This window comes from Micromys minutus (genome assembly GCF_963924665.1).
Source record: "Micromys minutus genome assembly, chromosome: 1".
NCBI lineage: Eukaryota > Metazoa > Chordata > Mammalia > Rodentia > Muridae > Micromys > Micromys minutus.
The window spans coordinates 255,000,070-255,024,974 of record NC_137969.1 but is presented as its reverse complement, the minus strand read 5'-3'; the positions used below and the strand labels follow the sequence as shown (position 1 = coordinate 255,024,974).

Below are 24,905 nucleotides of genomic sequence, written 5' to 3'. Positions count from 1 at the left end.
TTTTTTTCTTTCTTTCTTTTTTTTTTTTTTTTACATTTTTTTTATTTTACAGGGGCGAGTGGGGTAGCTCATTTTTCCTGTGGCTTGGGGGCTGTTCGTCTTAAAGCAGCTTGCAAGTCTTCAAACCTAAAAATCTTCTTAACTCCTACACGGCTGGCAATTCCAAAGAGCACCGAGATAAAGACGAAATAAATGCGGCCGAAGACAATTCTTAAGTACACCACTGGTTCTTGGTTCTGTTTTATTCTGCGCCTTTCACTTGGAGGGGACCCACTATCTATGCTCCCACTAGGTCCCTCATACTGGCATTGCGGAGGTGCCCAACCTAAATGGCAGTGGCAATTTCGTTTATTATTACACACTCCTCTAAAATTGCATTTTTCTGGGACACAGTCATAATCCAACTGAGATAAAGTTCCAGTGCAAGATCCCCACTTCAAGCAGAACTTATTTTCGGAGCATATCGAGCCAAGTTTCACCATCCCAGCATCTGTTGCTTCTGTGCCACGATGTTCATCAAGCCCAAAGCAGGTGAACCCAGAGATCACCGATTGATGGAACGAAACGTGTTCCTGCAACTGCGGAAGACTGGTGACGTTGGTACACTGCAGCCTTCCACACATCTTATCTTCCTCGCTGCAAGGGTTGAACAGGATGCTTTCTTCTGCTCTGCTACAATGCCCGAATCGAAACCTTTGCTTGTTGATTTCATAGCATTTATTATTAGCACTCTTGGCACTCGCACCAAAGATTTCCTTGCACTGAACGTTGCGATCGGTGCAGTTGCCTTTGTAGCAGTACCCCTCTTCTGAGCACGGGGTCCCATCTTGCAGGTAAGTGTTATCTGGGCAATGGTACGTTTTCCCGTCACAGTACTCTGGAAGATCACATATGTTCTCAATGGTTCTGCACAGCGTCCCAGAAGGGCTGTAGGTGCAGTTCGCACAGCATAATTCTTTATCACAGATGCTCCCGGGTGTCAGCTTGCAGTTGCTGCCGCAGCAGGAGTCTGCGTAGCAGGCCTTATGTGAGCCACAGTCACACTGTTCATTGCTGTCTATTTTGAAGTTTCCACAGAATTTATAGGTGTACGATGTGTTATAATAAACATGACGGTCATAGAAAAGGCATTGCATCGTATTGGGGGTATTGAGTATTTGGTTTATCTCCACAAGGGAACAGTTGCTGAAAGCATCTGTGATTATGGGATTGTCGAACATAATGCAGGCGGCCCTTCTCTGGCAGATACAGTACTTCTCGTCATCAGGTTTTAAACCTAAAGTCCTTCCAACACGATTGGTTATTGCAACAGCTACAAATACAATATGTCGATTATTCTTACCAACAATCGTGAGGGCTGAGGCAGAGCACACACTCCTTTCAACTGGGTGAAAGCTTCTTTCTGTAGGCGACAGTGAGTTAATTAAGGTGGCTGCATCAGGCTTCAGTGTAGAATAAAAGACTTGCACATAGTAATTATAAATAGACCCTCCAGGCACTCTAAAGTCTTCTGAAAAGGGGTCGTTATTATTAAACACGGTTAAGAGAAAGACATAGTACCTCATATGAATACTGAGCAGAAAACTGTCTGTTAAACTGAGGAGTTGAAACAAATACTTGGTCGTATCAGCAATCTCACCACCAGTGTCTCTAAACAAAGAATGAGATGCTTGAAATTGGCCTTTTATCGCAGCCGGATGTGAGGCGTAGTTTCTACTAGACATTCTGGGAGCTCCGTCGGCATATTCCGTTGTGGAGAAAGGAGGACCTGCATTGTGCCCCAAGTGCTCCCATGTGTTCACAGGCTTTGTCACATCCGACTCAGCTGCTATCTGAGAAACAAGGTGTTCAAACCTCCGTGAATCATTGAGGGGCTTGATTTCATAGGCCAGGTCATCCAACTGCATGAACCCTTCCAGGCCCCCATAACAAGTATCCACAGTGACCATGGATTGAGGGACCTCCTCCAAGTAGCCAACATAGTAACAGTCTACAGGGAAAAAGGGGTAATCCATTTGTAAGGCTCCTTGGTCATCTTGAGTTGTCAGCAGCAAGTGTCTGGGCCAAATAAGTGTCTTTCTTCGAAGGTGGATGACATGCCTCTGGCCCCTGAAGCGAAAGCTATAGGAGAGTCGTCCTTGTGCCTGATATCCTTTGCTGTGGTAGAACTCCTTCCGAGGAATAACCACCTCTGACGAGATGTAACGCCAAGTGGGCCGGCCTTGAGAACACCAGACTGGAGCCGAGAGGAGCAGCCAGAGTGCAAACAGCAAGAGGAGGACCCTGGGGACCACAGATCTTTCCACTAGCTTCATGCCCCAGGTCAGAGATAACATCCTAGGTGAAGCCGTGTCTTTCCGCTGTGCCCACTGCCTGGTCTAGAAAGTGCTGACAGAGAACAAAGAACCTCCTCAGGCTCCCAACCCTAGTGGTTACCCAGACAACTTGAGTGAGGTAACAGTCACTGGGAGTGGCAGGAGTTGGGTCCGAATGTGGTAGCTGAGGTTGAGGTTAAAGGGGTCAGAAAGGGATGTCTATAAATGTACCTGAGCAAAAAAAGTCAGAAGAAGCAGGAGTGTCTCTCTGAGAGGCTCAGTCCTTCCTTTTGTGTTTTGAAATACAAAAATACCATTTCCACAGTTTTAGTTAATTGAATGCATTTGGTTCCCAGTGTTACTCTGGGTCTGTTTCCAGGAGTCAATTTTTTTGAGGGGGGCTTATGTTTCTCATGGTTGGTTGGTTGGTTTGTTTGGTTTGGTTTTGGAAGTTAGAAGTAAATACTGTCAATATTTGCCTTTTAACTATAAATGGGGTGGGTTTTTTTTCTGACCATATTTTACTCGAGTTTTAGTTAAACTATTCACAAATGGTTTTTATCTTTTTTGAATTTTTCTTGAAAGTTTGGGGATTTCTGCATGTTAATATTGAGTTGGTGTTTCTCCAATATTATGAGACCTGAGAATTCTATCTGGATACCTCTGAAATCTAGAATTTTTAAAAATCCTATCCCTTGTGAACATCCTTTATCTCTGACCCTGTCTGAGTCCGAGCTGCCTGTCCCCGTCCAACCTTTAGTAGGTTTCTGTCCTAGCCATTGAGATTTCTTCAGGCCGACCAGCAGACTCTGTCGCTATGAAAGTCTAAAAAGTATGCCACACATATTTGTCCAGATTCGTCAACAGTGTTTTCGTGTATCTTATCTTTGTGGAAGGAAAAGCAACCTCTGAGTTTTCTTCAAGGAGCTTACTGATGAAAGTGGGTAAAAGACTGGTATCACCACAGAGTCTGTGACAAGCCCTGGCTCAGACCTGCGATCAAAGTCTGCAGCCACAAAGATAGGTTGCCCGGCAGCAGGTATTTTATATGATGGAAGAAAAAAAATGGGGGTGGAGGGTGATCAATTTACTTCCTCTCAAATGTATGTATCTCATCTAACTGTACAGGGGAAAGCTCTGTAGGACTACTGGGATCGATCATATTGTAAATTCTCAACTCCCAAAACAGCTTTTTCCTGCTTGCCCTCAGAAGCCTCATGAATAAGACTCTGGTGCCACCTTGTGGTCACTAGCATTACTGCACCTGATAGCCGCAGGAAGTTCTGGGGAAGAGAGGAAGTGGCTATGTCCCTATCTGGTTATAGAAAGAGGAGATAAATGCCTTCTCATTAATTAGGGTGAGAGGGGTCATGTGCTCTATTACTGGTAACTAACTTGGGAACATGGGCTTATACCACAGTTTGGAAAAGGTTTCTCAAGACTCATGACCCCCTTTTCATCACTCTGAGGCTCTCCCATCTCCTCATGGACATAGGACAACGCCAAGCACAAGGAGATTTTATGACTAAAGTGAAGGGCATAGATGGGGCTTCTAAACAACTAGGGAGTTCCAGGGCCAGCCTCTCTAGCCACCATAGGACAGAACCCTGTGGAGTCAGATTGCAAAGGGAGACATCAGGACTCCAGCACTGATTACAACACTAATCTCAGATGCCTCCTGCTGGCCAGATATCTTCGCATAGCCTGCCTAGCCAGATTCAGAAAACTGGCCCCACACAGCCAAGTGGACTTTCAGGTACAGGTGGTTAAAAATCAGGCAGAGAGAGGTGGGGGGGTGAGAAAAGGAAGAGGGAGAAAGAGAGAAGGGAGAGGGAGAGAGAGGGAGTGAGACAGAGACAGAGAGACAAAGAAAGAACGCGCAGTCTTCCCATACCTGTGTCCCAATCCCTGACCTCTGATAACCCCCACACAGCTGTTCACGTATCACAAAGGGATGAGGATAAAAATAAATGTAAATGCCGGTGAAAATGACGGGACTATGATCTGGAATTTTCATGATGGTTTCAAGGTCTCAGTACTGACTAAAACCTTGAACTGGCCCATTTCCAGCTTCCTCTGAACACATTCAAAGGTTTCAAATTCTCTGCTAAGTATGTTTAGAAAGACCTCCATCTTGGCACCCTCATCTTCCACTGCCCCACCTAGGCTCTGGTCCCCCACACCGGATGTCCTCTCGGTGATTCTGGCGCTGCCTTCATAGCTACAAACCCCTTCCTGTAAAGAGCTGTCTGCTAAGCTATCATCCCGAATCAATCTACCTTCAGCAGATACTTTGCTTATCTTTCCCTCTGTTTGCAGACAACAGAGGAAGGGTAGACAAGCAGAAGCTGAGGCATCTCACCTCACTCCAAGCACCCTCCTTCTCTAAATTCCCCCACGCCCCCGTTTCCAACAGTGCAACCTCAAGAATCTTAAATTCACTCACCTTAGAGGGCCACATGTGCTGTAGTGTCTGTCATAAGACGAAATTTGACACATTCATTATTCCCAACAAGCCACTTAAATAAAGCCAATAACATGTCCCAGTCACTCCCATGGGACTGTTGAAGCATCTTCCTGCTCTAACCTTGGGTTTCCCAGGGCACCTCTGGGATCACAGAAGCTGTCTCGTTTTCTAGCCAGGCGAAGTGAAGAATAAAAACCTCTGGTCAGTGCTCAGAAAGGCAGAAATAAGCAGAAGCAGCAGCCCTTGACTGACGGACTCAGCAGGGCGGACCAAGCGCACAGCCTCCGCTGGGCCCCGTTCCTGGCTGTACTCACTCACACAGGGCCCAGCAGTCTGCAGATGCAGGCAGCAGGAAGGTTCTGATTGTGCCTCAGCCTCTCTTCTCCCCACAGCAAAGCACAACCGGTGCCGTTATCGCCCTCCGGGCCCTTTCTCGGTGATACCTGAGAAGCGCTGCCCATTTGCCCAGCTCATGCCCTCTCTCGGCACGTAAACTCTCTCCAGGTTCCTTCACAGAAACGACCAAATTATAACACAACTTAAATATGAAGCTGTGCCTTATACCGTTTTCCAGAACATCCCAGATGCTAAAATCTGACTGTGTGACACAGAGAGCTACCTAGATAATACCCAACCCCCAATCTTGAGTTATCTTGTTAAAGTGGCTTCCAATTATGAACTTCCTCCTGGGGCGTCTATGTCTCCTACATCTTAGGGCATCTTTATGAACCTCATACTCCCTGTCACAGAGCTACATCAGGAGGGAAGATCTGTATCCCTGGCTCTCCACAAGAGGGCAGAATCCTAGTGTCAGCCATGACAAGCCCCCAGCACTACTTTTAAATGGGGGAAGATCATGAAACCATTACAGTGGGCAAAATGCACGAAAGACTCCAAAACATCTAGGCGTCTATGAAGGTCTCAAGTCTTAAAAAAAAGAAATGTATATTCTAAAACTAGTCACTGGTGCCAGGTGTCTGGGGCCACTCAGCAGCCCTAGACTGGGAAAGCAGGAAGAGAATAGAAATAGAGGTGTACAGTGAGGATCCTCCAGCTACCCACACAGGGCCTCCTGACCGCTCTGAGCCTGTCTTAAGATCAGCAGTGATGCCACCAAAATTTCTAGAGTGAGCCCTGAAGGAGCTTGTGCCCTATATGAGCAAGCCAGCCCCAGAGGAAAGGAAAGCCCATGAACCAAAGCGAGAAAACACAGGTGAGTTAGTAGTGTGTTAGAGGGGCCTAAGGAGAGACTTCCCATCTCTCCCCAGCAACAGAAATGAAAGTCTCTCCAGAACTGTCAGGACAGGAAATGGCTGGTGATTCTGACCATCCGTCTCACGGGGACCTTGCCTACTCAGGACCGGAAAGAGGCAAATGTGTAACAATCTGGCCAACAGTGGGAGAGGAAAATTAAAAGCTGATATCTCTGTATTCACTTAGCCTGTGTCAGTCACACGTGCCCCAAAGTCCAAGTTGGGAGAAATACTGAGACACTAAACACAGCCCCAGAGTGATGACCAGTATTAAATACCAGATTGAAGAAAACAGAAAAAATATACTCAAGAGTAGCTTCAGACACCAAAGTAGTACACCAGACATGAGTTTCCCTAGTGCACAAAGTGTTCCCTCACTAGAACAAGATGTAGCCCAGGACCACCCAGGAGCCCCTTCCACAGGTCTGACTCAGGCAGCTCTGGCTCATTCTAAGTTCCAGACCAAAGCATCAGGAACCAAAGCATCTCTGCTGCAGTGTAAATGCCTAAGCCACACAGTGTACCCGAAGACAGCACCATTGATGGGGATGGGTTACTTGGGGGGATCAGGAGATTGTATCACAGTAAGATCATTGCGAAGTGAGTTTTAACTATTTTAACAGTGGCGTGGGCACTGATCCCACCCACCCCCAAAACATGGCAGCACAAGAACCCTTAAATGACATCAAAAGAGGGGAGCTGCCAAATAGCCACTGAGCTGAGGTGTCTCATATAGGGACTGGAGGCTACCAGTTCCTGGACATTCTCACTTCGCATGTATCCCTGTGGAGCCGCTGGCCACTGAGCCGGCTGGCCCCAGCTGCTTTCCTACCACACAGTCTGCCAGCTGCCCACTTCCAGCTGTCTCCCACTGTCTCACGCACTACTGCCTAGGCGGGTTGTGACCACACATGGTACACACACAGCTCAATTCCACGGTGGTCTTTGTGCGTCCCACCACTACACTTTCTTTTGAACACAATTAAGTTGCCACATTCAAAACAAACCAAAATACTCATAACAACCTGTATTTATGCATAGAGAAGAATATTTACATCCTCCAACATGTTGGCTTCCAGCTCCTTCCCTTTCTCCCTCCTCCTCTGTCTCCCTAGATTTTCGAAGCTTCTTCTCTTCCTCCCTCCTTCCTAGACTTTGCCCCCACCTACTCTTTCTTCTCATCCAATGACAGGCTTCACTTATCCTGGACACACCTTGCTGCATAATGACATCATCCTACATGGGGTGATATAGAAAGACAGGCCAAAAAACCTCCAGTGCTGCAAGCACAAAGGGGAAGCTGTGGGTGTCACCACCTTACAAGCAAACAGTGATAATTAGCAAGAAAATCACAGCAATGCAAAGGCTTCCATGATGTGTATGACTAGCATGAGACTCTGCACGTTATAGAAGGGGGTCAATTGGGCATGTGTGGGACATATGATTTACATACCTACTTTGCATTTATAACATATATGTAGCACCTGATCCTGGGACCTACCTTGTGTGACTGTTGCTCTGCCGAATATTGAGTTCAAGGGCATGTTTATGCAGGTGATACTCTACCACTCAGCTGCAATTCCAGTCCACACTCATCACATGGGAATAGGAATGTTAAACGCTAATGTAGACATAAATGCAGAGAATCGGGAAAATGGACTGAAAGGCAGACCTGCAGAAGTTCTCTATAATGTAGAGCTCAGAAGCAGCAAGCAGCATGGCACTGACAGGAAAGCAAAGACAGAGCTCGGCCAGAACAACCCGACAGTGCTCCTGGGCACACTGAAAGCAGTGTCCAGCAGCACTAAACTCCATATACGTCCCAGAATCCTCTGCATAAAAATAGAGCAGCAGTGCTGTAACAGCCCACAACAGGAAATAGAATAAGTGACCCTGGAGGGAGAACAAACAAACTGGGAAGATAAAGAACTGTGAGCGTAGAGCATCACACAGAACATGCAGTTCAATGATGAGAACAGAAAGGACCAAGTCAAAGAGAAAACTGCTCAGCAGGTTTCCCTCTCCCTCAAACTCCCAACAAGCAAAATTCACTGTGGAAATGAGAAGAGAAAGTGTGACTACCCGTGGTGAGAGGGGCAGGCCTTCACTGCCAGGCTGTGGGAAATGCCAAGGTAACCACCAGAAACAGACAAGCACTAGAGAGAAGAGGGTTAGGAAGCAACCATCATGACACCACACAAGAGCCCCTGAAGTGAAGAACAAGAACTTGTAAAGAGCAGAGAATAGGAGACAGAGCAGCAGACGCATAAGGAGACGGCCAGTCTTCTAGAAAGATCTTCATAGTCTATGAGGCTTTCAAAGAGGAAAGGGCAGCCATGCCTTAAAGCACAAAGCCTGGCTTCTGCGCACACAGTCTGCAGCTTCTGCCCTTGCTCACCTGAGCCCACACTGAAGGTTCCTAAGGCTTCACTTCACTGCCTCCCAAAAGAAAGGAAAGCAGCATGTCCTTCAGGAAGTCACCCAGAGACAGACCTTTCCAGTGGTTCTTATCACAGCTCCCTCAGCAGCCTCCATCCAGGCACTGAGAGAACAAGCGGTGTTGGGGTCAGCCTTGAGGCAGCCCCAGGACCTGCTTCCTGCCTAGGACCTTCCTGAAGAAAATAGAAGAATAGGAGGGGAAAAGCAAACCCTGACCTCAGGATGGCCGTGGAGAGTTTGCATTACTTCCATGTCTCCACTGGACCCTAATCCTGCAGAACCAGAGCCCTCACTTGGCAGGACTTTTAGTGAAGGGATCTACTGCTGTGTTGGGTACTACAGTGATAGTGACCACAGTGGTGTGTCTGGGAACAAAAACAGTGGTGTGCCCTGCAGACTCCTTAGCTCAAAACAATGAGAGGAGAAGAGCTGGCACCTGAGGCCCTGTCCCTGAGTCTTGTACCCTGAGGCCCATTAATGGATACAACCTTACACACAACGTTTCTGATTGGTGATCTGATAGAATGCGTGGGATTATTTCAATCTTTTTGTATCTGTTTAGGCCTTTTTTGGGGTTGACTATATGGTCAGTTTTGGAGAAGGTACTGTGAGGTGCTGAGAGGAAGGTATATTCTTTTGTATTAAGATGAAATGTTTTATAGATGTCTGTTAAATCCATTTGGCTCATAACTTCTGTTAGTTTTACCATGTCTCTATTCAGTTTCTTCTTCCGTGATCTGTCCATTTATGAGAGTGGAGTGTTGAAGTCTCCCATAATTATTGTGTTGTGGTGCAATATTCTGTGAACTTTAGTAGAGTTTCTTTTATGAATGTGAGTTCCCTTGTATTGGAGCATAGATGTTCAGGATTGAGAGTTCATCTTGATAGATTTTTCCTTTGTTGAGTAAAAACTGTCATTCCTTATCCTTTTAGATAACTTTTGCTAAAAAATCTATTTTATTCGATGTATAGAATGGCTACTCCAGTCTGTTTCCTGGGACTGTTTGCTTGGAAAATTTTTCCCAGTCTTTTACTCTGAGGCAGTGTCTTTATTGCTGAAATGAGTTTCCTGTATGCAACAATGTGCTGGATTTTGTTTAAATATCCAGTCTCATAGTCTATGCCTTTTTATTGAGGAATTGAGTCCATTAATGTTAAGAGATATTAAGGATTAATGATTGCTGTTTCCTGTTAATTTTGTTGTTAGAGGTAGAATTATGTTTGTGTGCTTCTCTTCTGAGTTTGTTGCAAGAAGATTAATTTATTTCTTTTCTTAAGGTTTATTTTTCCTCCTTGTGTTGGAGTTTTCCATCTATAATCATTTGTAGAGCTGGATTTATGGACAGACACTGTGTAAAATCAGTTCTATCCTGGAATATCTTGGTTTCTCCATCTATGGTAATTGATAGATTTGTTGGCTATAGTAACCTGGGCTGGCACTTGTGTTCTTTTAGTGTCTTTATGGTGTCTGTCAAGGATCTTCTAGCTTTTATAGTTTCTGATGAGAAATATAGTGTAATTCTGATTGGTCTGCCTTTATATGTTACTTGACCTTTTCTCTGTTGCTTTTAATATGCTTTCTTTGTTTTAAACACTTGGTGTTTTGACTATTATGTGTCATGAGGAATTTTTTCCTGGTCCAATCTATTTGGAGTCCTGTAGGCTTCTTGTATGTTCATGGTTCTCCCTTTCTTTATTTTAGAGAAGTTTTCTTCTATAATTTTGTTGAAGATATTTAGTGAGCCTTTTAGTTGAGAGCCCTTGCTCTTTTCTACACCTATGATTCTTAGGTTTGGTATTCTATTTGTGTCCTGGATATCTTAGATGGTTCAGCTTAAAAACTTTCTGATTTTTGCATTTTCTCTGTTGTGTCAGTGTTTTCTGTGGTATCTTCTGCCCCTGAGATTCTTCCATCGCTTATCTTGTGTGAATGACTTCTGATCTCTTTCCTAGGTTATCTATGTTCAGGGTTGTCTCCCTTTGTGATTCCCGATTGTTTCTATTTCTGTTTTTAGATCCTGGAAAGCTTTTTTTTTTTTTTCAATTTACTCACCTGTTTGCTCGTGTTTTTCTGTAATTCTCTGCAAGGTTCTACTTATGTACCTGTGATCTTCTGTATTTCTTTAAGGGAGTTAGTTATTCATGTGCTTTTCAAGGTCCTCTATGATCAACTTGATGTATGATTTTAAGTCCAAATCTTAGGGGGTGTTGGGTATGGTGGGATATCCACTACTTGCTCTGGTGGGAGAACTAAGTTCTGATGTTGTCATGTTGTCTTGTTTTATGATGCTTAGGTTCTTGTGTTTGCCTCGTGCCATCTTGTTATCTGATTCAAGTTGATCTTGAAAAAAACACCTTTTAGATGGAACTGAACTCAAGAGGAACTTAGAAGAATAGGCATAGCATTGGGAGAAAAGGCATTGAGTATAAGGGCATTGTGATTTCAGAGCAGGGGGAGAGAGCAAAATTAGAAGCAGAGTGCAGAGTAGAATAACTTAGAAATTAGAGGAAACATAAAAAAAACTAAGGGAGCAATGTGCAGAATGCAGAGGGAAAGAGGACGAAAAGAAGAAGCTGAAGAGAGCAGAAGGAGCAGGCAGGCTTTTTCTTACCATGGGAGAGAACCGGTCCTTTCTTAATAAGTAGGCAGGCTTAGTCTTATTGAAAGGAACAAAACCTTTTTATTAAACTTGGGTTTAATTCACTTAGAATTAAAATGGTAGAAGATGTTTTTTCTATGTACTAAAGATTGGAGCTCATTTTTTTCATCCAGAATTCCAGAATGAGTGAGTTCTTTCTGCACTAGCACTTGGTCTTTTGCTCCATATGCATATGCAATGTGTGTGTGTGTGTGTGTGTGTGTGTGTGTGTGTGTGTGCTGATTAATGTATTAATTTCCATTCAATATAATTAGTGTGTTAACCTGTATATGAACATATGTAAGTTTAGGCATATTTTCTTCCATAAATATTTTTTCTTCTGCAAGCATTATTCTCTTCTCCTGGTTCAATAGAAGTTTATTGTTCCAAACTTGTCCCTAGCCCAACAAGCAAGAGGCATCTGGACAAAACAAAAAGGCTGTAGCAAGCAATCCTCTACTTACCTCCTGCTGTTTTAGGATGAGGTGCTAAGTGCCCTAGACTGCAGTTTCTGGCCTCAGAGGAACACAGAAGGCAGGTCAACTACAGTAGCATAATAACTTAGATAAGTAAACTTTTTATTATTGTATGGCAATCCAAAATATCTCATAAGACAAAGATTTACCACTATATCTCCTGAGACAAAGTCCTAGCCAGCTCAAAACTTTTCCCCCTCCTCTACCTAAGAAGAACCAAAAGAAAGAAGACCCCCAGAGGGGCCACTCACCACTATTCACAGAAAATTTTCTGCTAGCTTTTGGGGTACTCAGTACCATGTACCATGGTGACACTCTAATAAAGAAACTTATTGAGGACAACTTTAGATGATTGAGACTATTGATGTGACCAAATACATCCTGGAGAGATCAATTCCTCACTCTTCATGATAAGAGGAATGGAGCAACCAAATTATGGCATGATCTAGGATTACCCACAGTTATATACACACATACACAAACACACACGCACACACACACATATACCCACATTCACACATACACACATACACATAATGTCACAACCAGAAAGAACCTACCAGCCTTGCCCACTCAAACCAACCTAGCCACATTGAAGAATGAAGACTGATACTATTAATGTTACCCCAGGGGGCCCTAGTATAATGGGGCCTAGAAGTAGACACGGAGTGGAGGGGAATTTGTGCCAACCTGAAACACTGTAGTGAACTATACTATTGGATGGGGCCACAGTGTTATACATACATTACACATGAAAGAGAACTGGGCACGTTGGCACATGCATTTAATACAGCTTTCACAAGGCAAAAGCAGGTAGAACTCTAAGTTAAAGGTCAGCACAGCCAGGGCCACATCAAGAAAAACCAATATTTTAAAAAAGAAACAAAAAGAAAAGAAAAAGAAAAAAAACTAGCCCAGAACTATTCAATGCTCACACAAGTTCTGCCCAAGGTGAAGCCTACACAAGCAAGCTTACAACCCAGCTCTCAAGGAATCACCACAGCACCTCCTGCTAGAGGAGGAAGGAAGGCAGCATGTCAGCCAGGAAGTCACCCAGAGACAGATTTTTCTGATAATTCTTATTACCCCTCCCTCAGCAGCCTCCATCCAGGCACTGAAAGGCTAAGGGATACTGGAAAGTCAGCCTGGTGGCAGCCCCAGACCTTGCTTGCAGCCTAGGATCTTCTAGAAGAGATGAAATCGCAGTAGAAAAAAGTAGGACCTCAACACAGCTTGGCTCCTGAGACTGCACTGTGACCTGTATCCTCATTGGACCTTATTTCTGCAGAACTAGAGCCCTTTCTTGGCAAGACTTTTTGTGACGGGATCTACTACTGTGTTTATTACTCTGGTGGTAGCTACCACAGTGGTACATCCAACAACAAAAACCCATTGTGCCTGTAGACTCTTCAGCTCTGAACAGTGAGTCGAGAGGAGCTGATGCCTAAGGGTAAAGTCTGAATCTTGACCTCTGAGGCCCATTAATGGATACTACCCCACAAACAGCATTTCTGACTGACCAAAGAGACATCAAAGCACCCTAAAATTAGATCCCAATGGCCTCTCACTCAGAATTTGTAGGACCATAATAAAACCAATCAGCTCTCCACCTAGACAAATGCCTCCTTTCAATATGAAGGGCCTGAGAGATATTTCAGAATATTTGAAGAAACACACCAAGTTTGACTCGGAAAGCCTTCCACAGCCTCTTGTAAATCATTGATTTGGCCATCATTACTTGGCACCCTCAAGACTACAGTACCTCAGTCACAGTCAAAGCCATGTTCTTTCAATCACATGGTGGACCACAAGGAGCCTGTGTTAGGGTCTACCAAGATCTGGGAAAGACTACAGGAAGCAGTTCCCTGTACCCTGGTGCAAGATCCAAAGTACAGGATTATCTCCTAGCCTATCGATAAGCTGAGAAAAGCTTTTGGTTGGGGGAGGGTGTTTGGTTGTTTGTTTATACCTATCTAATGGATCATAATGGGTCTGTTATGGGTCATAATGGATATGTTAAGAGGCAGAATGTAAGTGGTCAGAACCGAAAGCCCATATCCAAAGACCCTGCCTTACCCTACTCTGGAAGACTAAATGAAGGCCTTGACTACAGTTGTGATCATATTTGGCCATTTAGCTTCTCTCTGAGGATCTCTATCCTCACCAGTCCCTTCCAGAACCATAGTTCTCAGAACTCTCCTTTGTTTTCCCTTCACTTTCATGTCAGAGACTCCTTTAAGAAAACTAGTGGCGTGACATACCTGTGTCATGTAGTGTTGACTGTGTCACTGGGAAGTTATAGTGAGTTTCTCACTTAGGAACACATACCAGATGGTCCTATATCTTTGATGAACTGACCCTAAGAACCCATACCTTCATTCCTGCATGCCTGGGATAGGGCTAGTCACAGGACAGTAACCTGTCTCAAATTCCAACTTTCCTAGAGTCATGGGACAAATATTAGCATAGATTGAGTACAGAAAAAAAAAAAAAAAAAAAAAAACAGAATTACCCTGATGAGGGTTCTTCTCTATCTGTCATCACAGCATTGCAGGAAGACCACATGTAGAGAATTCTGTACGAGCCTCTCTCACTGCGGAATACCTAACACAGTGGAACATATCAGTCCCAAAAGGCCTGGATGAACACCATTGGCTACCCAGAGAGGGTGTGTTTGAACCGAAGATTGGCTTAGAGTCACACCTTTAAACCTAGGGAGGCCCAGTGGAATTAGGATTGAGAGTCCCAGGCTATGGTCCAGCCATACTGTCAGAACCTTTGTAACAGTACCATGGTGGACTCAGGCAGGTGGCATCTGCAGTGCCACCACCCAACATGCCATCGTTACTGGGAACAGAAAGTTTCAGATCTCAAAAGAGAAACAATCAAGGTTGTAGGATCCCTGCGCACACACACACTATAAGGTCAAATATGCCCCAGGGAACACCGAATTCAGCCAAAAGGAAGAGACCATAGGCCAAAAAGTTTCTATTAAATTTAGAGTATTCAGTTCCATGGTGGCACTCAATGATAAAGAAACCTATCTAGGAAAATTCTAGAAGGTGATCAAGGCTATTCGGGTGAGCACATTCATTCTGGAGAGAACAATTTCTCACTCTTCCTTCTAAGAGCACTGGAACAACTTTAGTAGGGTATGGCCCAGGATTACACACACTTACACATGCACCCACATGCATTTAAACATACACATGTGCATGAACATGTGTGAACACACACAAAGATAAGCACAGGCATCCAAACACTCATACACATATATATGAAATTGTGGGCATGAACACAGACACACAAACACACATGCACTCACACACACCACACATACACACAGTAAATACATGTGTGCACACATACAATCATGTACACATGCACTCAAAAATACATGTACACATATACATCCACATGCATACATAAACACAAGCACAATGTCACAACCTAAAGAATTTCCCAGCCTTGCCCACTCAACCAACCCATCCAAGTGGAGGGATGAAGACTGACAGCATCAGTGTTACCTCAGGAGGACATGCTATACAGGACCTGGAAGTAGACACACAGTGAAGGGATATTTGTGCCAGCCTGAGTCACTGCATTTAGCACTACTAGTGAAAGGGGCCACGGTGTCATACATACACAATACATAGAACATATGTGAGCATAGTGGGACAGGCATTTAATCCCAGCACTCAGAAAGCAAAGGCGGGCAGATCTCTAAGTTGGAGTCCAGCACAGGGCCACAACACAAAAACTTGTTCTTATAAAAAGCAAGAAAGAAATAAAATAAAAACAATAAAACTTGCCCTGAAACAACTCAGTGCTCATACAAGCTCTCCTAACATGTGAAACCTACCCATGTATACCAATTACTCAACAAGAAATTATTGTCACAGTGAGTATTGCTCTGGCTACCACTGTAGGAAAAGCTGTAACCAAAGATGCCCTCCAAAAGTCATCCCCCAGGCCCATTGCCTAACACAATGTGGTATGTGTGTGTCTGTGTGTCTGTGTGTACACACACATGTGCATGTAACTGTGTACAGATACCCAAGCATGCAGCTGCTCCTGAGTATGCAAAGTCCTTGATAAATTGGGTGGCATAGGACATCCGTCCGCTTTCATTTTGGCTCAGGACTCTCCACCAGAGCTGATTTTGAAGAGAGAAGGTACATGAAGAGAGGATCAGCCAGCTATTACCACCATGACTATAAGCAGGTGACTTTAAGTATGAGCCTGTGACTTACAGTAGAGGAACAGACACCACACAGCCCCTGCAGCACCGTGACACCGAGTCCCCAAACTGAGATCTGATCCACATTTCCAGAAACAAAGGTCGGCCAGCTCCGTGTCTACATAAGTAGGTGGACAGTCTTCTAGGAGAGTTCTGCAGAGTCGGGGAGGCCTTCAAACAGGAAAAGGCCTCTAAGCACTAACAGGAAAAAGCACTAAGTGTGGCTTCCACTGACACAGCCTGCAGTGTCTGCCCTTGCTCCTTTCACCCCACAGACTTCACCACAGCTCCATGAGGAGGAAGGAAGAGAGCAGGTGGGTGAGGAAGCCATCCAAGACATAACTATCCAGTAGTTCTCACTCTGGCCTCCTCAGCACCCATGTAAACATTGAAAGACCAAGGGATGTTGGGAAGTCAGCCATGTTGCAGCCCCAGACCCTGTTTCCTGTATAAGGTCTGAAGAGACAGAAGCCCAGAAAGGGAAAGGGGGGCCCTCGACTCAGGATGAGCACTGAGACTCTGTTCTGGTACCTATTCCCCTACTGGACCTTACTATTGCAGATCTAGAGCCCTATATAGCTTTGTAGGGCTTTTGTGAAGGAATAAACCACTGTGTCCCTTACTCTGGTAACGACCACAGTGGTAGATTTATCAGCAAAAACCATTGTTCTCAGCAAACTCCAGTCTTTAATAACAAAAAGAAAAGAAAGAGAAAACACCTCTCCCTGAAGCAACTCAGTGCTCACACAAGCTCTGCCCACTGGTCAAACCATGCCCACTACTCAGCAAGAAGGCTCTGAAGCTCTGAAGAAATTTGGATAAGTTTTTGTCACCATGGTTACATCTTGGGCTACCACTGTAAGAAACAGTTGAAATGAAAACTGCTCTCCAAAACTCATCCCCCAAACCCATTCCCTGACTGACTCGTGTGTGTGTGTGTGTGTGTGTGTGTGTGTGTGCATGTGCATGTATATGTATATGCATACCTACACAGCCAGCTGCACCTGAGTATCCATAATCTGATATTAATTGGGTACAGTGAGTCATCTATATAGTTTCATCTTGTCATATGACTCTCCACCAATGCAGACCCTTGAAAGAAGAAATGACATACAGACAGCATCACCCAGCTCTTACATGACAATAGGCACTTGATACCAGGTGGGACCCTGTGACATCCAGTAAATGCTACAAAAGCAACAGACACCACACAGCCCTTTAAACACCATCACAATAGGGCCCCAAACTGACATCAGCCCCACATTTCCAGGAACAAAGGCTCTGCCTGCTCTGTCCTCAGTCTGCTCTGGGAGTGAAGTTTGCATGAATAGGCATCAGAAGCAGCACTGCGGTGTCAACATCAAACACAACCATGAAAAGTACACAAGTGACTGTTCAGACAGAGGCTGTCACGGTGAGTGGACACAGACTTCAGACAGGTGCCTGGCATAGAGGCCCAGGCAAAAGCCATGGTCCAAACACACATGTGCCCCTTTGGACACCTGAATTAGGATGGCTACTCTGGCCAATCTGTCTCCTTTCACTGAATGCCTGGTGATTTTGATGACCAGTCCCACAGAGATCATTCCTACTCAGGATCAGACAGAGACAGCTGAAGTGTGAACATCTGTCACATAGTTGGGAAGGAGAATTGAAGGATGGTATCTCTGTATTCACATAACCTGTGTTACCCACTGATGCCCCCATGTCCATGTTGACAGAAATACTGAGGGTCTAAACAGAGCCCAGAGTGAGTAACAATATTAAATACCAGACTACAGAAGATAAGAAAAAATTTTCTGAACATTTTTGAGAAATATAAATAGAAAGAGGACACATGGGACTGTATTAAAATGGAGAAATATCAATGTCCCTAGCCCAGTTCTGTTTAAAAATAAAACTGAACAGCATCATCACACACTAAAATGGTACAGGAGACATGAATTGCCTAGTGCACAAAGTTTTCCCTCACTAGACAAGACGTAGCCCTAGGACCAGCCAAGATCGTACCAGAAGACCCTCAGTCAGCTCTGGCTCATTCTAAATTTCAGATCAAAACATCAGAAACAGCAACATCTTTCATGTAGGGTAAATCTCCAAGCCCCACAGTGTACCCAAAGACAACACTATGAATGGGAGAATTCTGGGGCAGGAGAGCTGGTATCAAAGTGAGAACATTGCACAATGAGTGTTTGCTATTTTGACAGTGACTTGGACATTGATTCCCCCCAAAAGAAATGACAGGACAAGGACTCTTAAAAACCATCTGTCTAGGAGAGTTGTCTCATGTATGGTGATATAGAATGACAGGCCAGAGAACCTCTTGGATTGCAACCACAAAGGGGAGGCTGTGGGTGTCACCAACTTACAAGCAAATATGCCATTCATAGAGGACAGAGAGAAGCACAGCAATGAAAAGGTTTCCATGATGTGTATGATTGGCATGGAACTCTGCAGGTAAAGGAAGGACTAAGGGTCAAGTGGGCATGTGTGGGACACATAATTTACATACCTACCTTGCATTTATAACATATATGTAGCACCTGCTCCTGTATCCTACCTTTTGTGACAGTTGCTGTGCTGCATATGGAGTTCAGGTGCATGTGTGTGCAATGTAATGCCCTACCACTCAACTGTAATTCCAGTCCACACTCATCACTCAGGAATGGGAATTCTAAACATTGATGTAGACATAAATGAAGAGAATCAGGAGGATGGGCTGAAAGGCAGACCTTCAGAAGTTCTTAGAATGTAGAGCTCAGAATGAGCAGGCAGAACGGGATCATATAACTCTAAGGGCCTAAAGTGGAACTTGCTCCACAGAAGAAGCAAGTAGAACTTGCCTGACAAGAAAGCAAAGACAGAGCTCTGCCAGAACGACCTGTCAATGCTACTAGGAACACTGAAAGCACTCTACATCACTCCGATTCCCCCAAATATGCCCCAGAATCCTCTGCATAAAAATATAACAGACCAACAACTCTGCAACATCCCAAAATAAGAAATAGAATAAATGACCCTGGAAGGAATCATAAGGAAACTGGGAAGATACAGAAGGGCGAGAATAAAGTATCACACAGACATTCTCATAATGGCTTCAATGCTGAGTGTGGGAAGACCCATTCAAAGAGAAAAGTGTTCAGTAGGATTCCCTCTCCCTGGAACTCCCAACAAGAAAAATTCACTCTCTTAAAAAGATGAGAAAGTGATGCCCCTGTGTTGATAGTGGCAGACCCCCACTGCCAGGCTGTGGAAAATGCCAGAGAGACCACCAGGAACTTCTTCTAGGGAAAAGAGCATAAAGGAACAACCACCATAACAACACAAAAGAGAAAGAACAAGACCTTGTAAAGAGCAGAGAATTACACACAGAGCAGCAAATATGAGTAGACAGCCATTCTTCTAGGTAAGATAGCCATTGTTTGTGAGGCTTTTGAAGAAGAAGAAAAAGCCATGCTTTAAAGCATAAATCCTGGCTTCTCCTGACACAGACTGCAATTTCTGCCTTTGATCAGAAGTCTTTCAAGGATTCACCACACTGCCTTCCTCCATGAAGGGGAAGGAAAGCTGCATGTTGCTCAGAAAGTCGTCCAAGACAGACCTTTCCAATATTTCTCATCACCTTCACTCAGAAGCCTCCATCCAGGAAGTGAGAGAACAAAAATTTCTGGGCAGTCGGCCTGAGGCAGCCCCAGACCTGCTTGATGCCTAGAACTTTCCTGAAGAGATAGAAGCCCAGAATGAAAAGTCTGGACTTCCACTCTGGATGGTCCCTGAAATTCTGCATTGCTGTCTGTGTCCCGACCTCTACTGCAAAACCAGAGCCCTTACTCAGCAGGCCTTTTTGTGAAGGGATCTACTACTGTGTTAACTATGGCGAATATAAGTACCACAGTGGCAAACACTTCAGCAAAAACCCATTGTGCCCAGCAGATTCTTCAGGTTAAAACAGTTAGGTCTAGAGGAGCTGACACTTAAGGGTCGATACCTGAATTCTAATTATTGAGGCCCATTAATGGATGCAATTCCACAAACATCTATTAAAATGACCACAGATAAGTCAATGCACTCTAAAATCAAAACCAATAACCTCCCAACCAGAGTCCAAGAAAACTATCAGAAAACTCTTCAGCTCTCAACATGGACAAATACCTTCTTTCAGTAGAAATGGACCTAGAGATCTTCCACTCAGAAAAAGTTGGGAAACACTCCGAATCGGGCTCAGACAGCATTTTAAAGTTACTTGTAAACCACAAATTTGGCCATCTTTACCTTGTACCACAAGACAACAATACTTCTGTCCCAGAATAAACAAGTCCTTTTAGTCACTTGATAGAAACAAAGAGCCTGTGTTATGTTCTATCAAGATCTGTGGAAGACTTCAGAGAGCATGTTGCTGGAGTTGAGTCTGACTTCAGCTATCTATTACTCCAGGAATCCTGGAGCAGGATCCAAAGTATAGAAGTGACTTCCAATCTACTAATGACCCGAGAAAGGCTACCAATGTAAGAAAATCTGCAATCAAAACTGCCCTCTAAAATTTAACCACAGAACCATTCCTTGAGTGAATGTAGATTTGTTTATGTGTGTGTGTTTGTGTGTGTGTGTGTGTGTGTGTGTGTGTGTGTGTGTGTGTGTGTGTTTGTGTGTTTGTGAGAATGCATGAATGCATGTGCATGTAAGCTATATAGGCTCTAAAGCAGGTAGCTGCTCCTGAGTATCCACAGTCCTTCAGAAATTGGGTGGCATATGACATCCAGAACCTTTCATCTCGAGTCAGGACTCTCAACCAAACCTTACCTTGGAGGTTATGAGCAATAAGTAGACAGAATCAGACAGCTCATGCTACAATGATATCGGCAGGTGACTCAGGTTTTAGCCTTCCAATTCAATAAATGCTGCAAGAGGAGCAGATACCACACATCCCCTGCAGCACCATGACACCAAGTCCCTAAACATATATCTGATCCACACTTCCAGAAGCAAGGATCTGCCAGCTCTGGATCTTCATATGTAGATGGACAGACTTCAAGGAGAGAGCTGCAGAATCTAGGAGGCCTTCTGAAAATATAAGGCAGCCATGATTCAAAGCACAAAGTGTGGCTTCTGATGGCACAGACTGCAGCTCTGTCCTTGCTTCTATCACCCCACATGGAAGGCTCTCAGATTTCACCACAGCCCCTCCCCCATGAGGAGGAAGGAAGAAAGTGGGTAGGTCAGGAAGTCATCCAGGACATTTCTTTTCATTAATTCTCCTCACCTTGGCCTCAGCAGCCTCCATCTAAGCACTGAGAGACCAAGGGATGTTGGGAAGTCAGCCTTATGCCAGCCCCAGGCCCTGTTTCTTGTATAGGACCTTCCTGAAGAGATAGAAGCCCAGGAAAGGAATAAGGGACAGTCCACTCAGAATGGCCGCTGAGACTCTGCTCTGGTCCCTGTGCCCCAACTGCACCATCCAACTGCAGAACTGGATCCTGCTACATGCAGGGCTATTTGTTAAGAGACCAACCACCATGTTTATTATTACAGTAGCTACCACAGTGCTGTATCCAGCAGCAAAAACCATTGTGTCCAGAAAACTCCCACATTTAAAAAACAGAAATGAAGAAAGGAAAAAACTTTACCCTGAAGCAACTCTGTGCTCACACAAGCTCTGCCCACTGGAAATGCATAAAGGCCCATAGCCACTACTCAACAAGAAGGCTCTGAGTCTTGGAGAGGATTTTGAACAAGTTATTTTCACAGTTGGAATAGCTCTAGCTACCACTCTAAAAAAGCTGCAACCAAAACTTCCTTCCAAATCTCATCCTCCACACCCATTCCATGCTTGTCTTAGTGTGTATGTGTGAGTATGAGTATGTGTGTCTGTGTCTCTCTGTGTGTGTATATGTGTGTGTTTGCACACATGTGCAGGTAAATGTGTTTAGAATCTGAAGCAGACAGCTGCTCCTGAGTATCCACAACCCTATATTAATTGGGTGGCGTAGGACATCCATACATTTCACACTGGGTCAGGACTCTCCAGCAGTGCTGACCCTTGAAGGGAGAAGTGACAGGCAGACAGAATCAGCCAGCTCTTACACTTTGAAAATAGGCAGGAGACTCCATGGATAACACTTTCACATCCAGTAAATGCTGCAAGAGCAAAAGACACCACACAGTCCCTGGAGCACCATGACAACAAGGCCCCAAACTGACATCAGCCCCACATTTCCAGGAACAAAGGCTCTGCCTGCTCTGTCCTCCATCTGCTCTGGGAGTGAATTTGCATGAATAGGCATCAGAAGCAGCACTGAGGTGTCAACATCAAACACAAATCATCGTGGAAGGGACACAAGTGACTGTTCAGACAGAGGCGGTCACAGTGAGTGGACACAGACTTCACACAGGGGCCTGGCACAGAGAGGACCAGGCAAAAGCCATGGTCATAAAACACAAGTGCAACTTTGCACATCTGTAGTAGGATGGTTACTCTGTCCCATTTTTCTCCTTTCAGTTTGGGGAAAGCAGGCAGTGTTCACACAGGGACATCCTAACCTTGTGATTGCCTAAAAAGTTCATCTTGAAGATGCTATTCCCAGAGTATTTTATTTGGTGGATCTCCAAAACTATGAAGCCACACACATCCACAGGTTAGTTATAGTATTAGAGGGCTCTAAGGAGGGAGTTCCTATTCTCCCCAGAACCAGAAACAAAATCCTCTCCAGAGCTGCCAGACATTGAATGCCTGGTGGTTTTGACCACCAGTCCCACAGAGAACATTCCTACTCAGGACCAGAAAGAGGCAGATGGAGTGTGACCATTTGGCACGTATTTGGAAAGGGGAATTGAAAGATGGTATCCTTGTATTCACATAACCTGTGTTACCCACTGATGCCCCCATGTCCATGCTGACAGAAATACTAAGTGTCTCAACACATCCCCACAGTGACTAAAAGTATTAAATATAGGACTACAGAAGATAGGAAAGAACTTCTGGACATTTTGAACACATGGGCCTGAAGTAAAATGAAGATATGCCCATGACCCCAGCCCAATAGTTTAAAAGAAACCACTCAAGAGTGTCATCACACCCAAAAGTTGTTCAGGAGACATGAGTGTGCAAAAGTGTTCTCTCACTAGACCAAGATGTAGCTCCAGGACCAACCTGGATCCTACCAGGGGTGTCCTCCAGAGATCTAATTCAGTCAGCTCTGAATCATTCTAAATGTCAGACCAAAACATCAGAAACAACAACATCTGCTTGCAGGGTAATTGCCTATGCCCCACAGTGTGGCCAAAGATAGCAGCATGCATGACAGACTTCTGGGGCAGGAGAGCTGGTATCAAAGAAAGAACATTGCACAATGAGCAAAATGAGTTTTTGATATTTTGACAATGACATGAGGACTGATCCCTAAAACCAAATAGCAAAGCAAGAACCCTTAAAAAATCTTTCTAGGGGTGTTGTCAAAATAACCACTGAGCAGAGTTGTCAAATATAGGGTGATGTAGAAAGACAGGCCAAAGAACCTCTTGGGTTGCAATCACAAAAGGAAAGCTGTGGGTGTCACCACCTTACCAGGAAACAGTGACAATCAGCAAAGACAAAAGGAATCACAGAAATGCAAAGGCTTCCATGAGTACAATTGGCATGGGACTCTGCAGGTCAAGGAAGGACTAAGGGTCAAGGTGGGCATGTGGGACACATGTAATTTATATACCTACATTGCATTTATAACATATGTATAGCACCTGACCCTGGTTCCTATCTTTTGTGACAGTTGCTGTGCTGCATATGGAGTTCGGGTACATGTGTGTGCAATGTAATGCCCTACCACTCAGCTGCAATTCCAGTCCAAACTCATCACTCAGGAATGGGAATTCTAAACATTGATGTAGACATAAATGAAGAGAATCAGGAGGATGGGCTGAAAGGCAGACATTCAGAAGTTTCTAGAATGCAGAGCTCAGAATGAGCAGGCAGAACGGGATCATATGACTCTAAGGGCCTAAAGTGGAACTTGCTCCACAGAAGAAGCAAGTAGAACTTGCCTGACAGGAAAGCAAAGACAGAGCTCTGCCAGAACGACCTGTCAAAGCTACTAGGCACACTGAAAGCACTCTACATCACACTGATTCCCCCAAATATGCCCCAGAATCCTCTGCATAAAAATGTAACAGACCAACAACTCTGCAACATCCCAAAATAGGAAATAGAATAAATGACCCTGGAAGGAATCATGAGGAAACTGGGAAGATAGAGAAGGGTGAGAATAGAGCATCACACCTTATTTTCATAATGGCTTCAATGCTGAGTGTGGGAAGGACCCATTCAAAGAGAAAAGTGTTCAGCAGGATTCCCTCTCCCTTGAACTCCCAACAAGCAAAATTAACTCTCTTAATGAGATGAAACAGTGATACCTCTGTGTTGATAGTGGCAGACCCCCACTGCCAGGCTGTGGAAAATGCCAGAGAGACCACCAGGAACTTCTTCTAGGGAGAAGAGCATAGAGGACCAACCACCAAAACAACACAAAAGAGAAAGAACAAGACCTTGTAAAGAGCAGAGAATTACACACAGAGCAGCAAATATGAGTAGACAGCCATTCTTCTAGGTAAGATAGCCATTGTTTGTGAGGCTTTTGAAGAAGAAGAAAAAGCCATGCTTTAAAGCATAAATCCTGGCTTCTCCTGACACAGACTGCAACTTCTGCCTTTGATCAGAAGTCTTTCAAGGATTCACCACACTGCCTCCCCCATGAGGGGGAAGGAAAGCTGCATGTAGCTCAGGAAGTCGTCCAAGACAGACCTTTCCAATATTTCTCATCACCTTTACTCAGCAGCCTCCATCCAGGAAATGAAAGAACAAAGGTTACTGGGCAGTCGGCCTGAGGCAGCTCCAGACCTGCTTGATGCCTAAAACTTTTCTGAAGAGATAGAAGCCCAGGATGAAAAGTCTGGACTTCCACTCTGGATGGTCCCTGAGACTCTGCACTGCTCTCTGTGTCCCAACCAGACACCTTTACTGCTAAACAAGTGCCCTTTCTGAGCAGGGCTTTTTTGTGAAGGGATGTACTACTGTGTTTAATACGGC

At 44.5% G+C, this 24,905-nt stretch overlaps 1 protein-coding gene and 1 pseudogene across 2 annotated transcripts in view; one reads left to right on the top strand and one right to left on the bottom strand.

The window, feature by feature from the left end:
• Window positions 1-68: 68 nt before the first annotated feature.
• On the bottom strand, window positions 69-2,336 carry LOC308418131 (disintegrin and metalloproteinase domain-containing protein 21-like; the record flags this gene model as incomplete). Its single annotated transcript, XM_080913470.1, has 1 exon — window positions 69-2,336. One exon carries the CDS (start codon window positions 2,334-2,336, stop codon window positions 69-71), a length of 2,268 nt encoding a protein of 755 aa, XP_080769596.1.
• A 5,655-nt stretch (window positions 2,337-7,991) lies between these two features.
• The window catches only part of LOC308418127 (serine/arginine-rich splicing factor 3-like), an 84,826-nt pseudogene continuing 67,912 nt past the window's right edge, over window positions 7,992-24,905 (top strand). Inside the window, exon 1 of the transcript in view lies at window positions 7,992-8,122. The product of the transcript in view is annotated as a serine/arginine-rich splicing factor 3-like (transcript). The remainder of the gene's footprint in view (window positions 8,123-24,905) is intronic.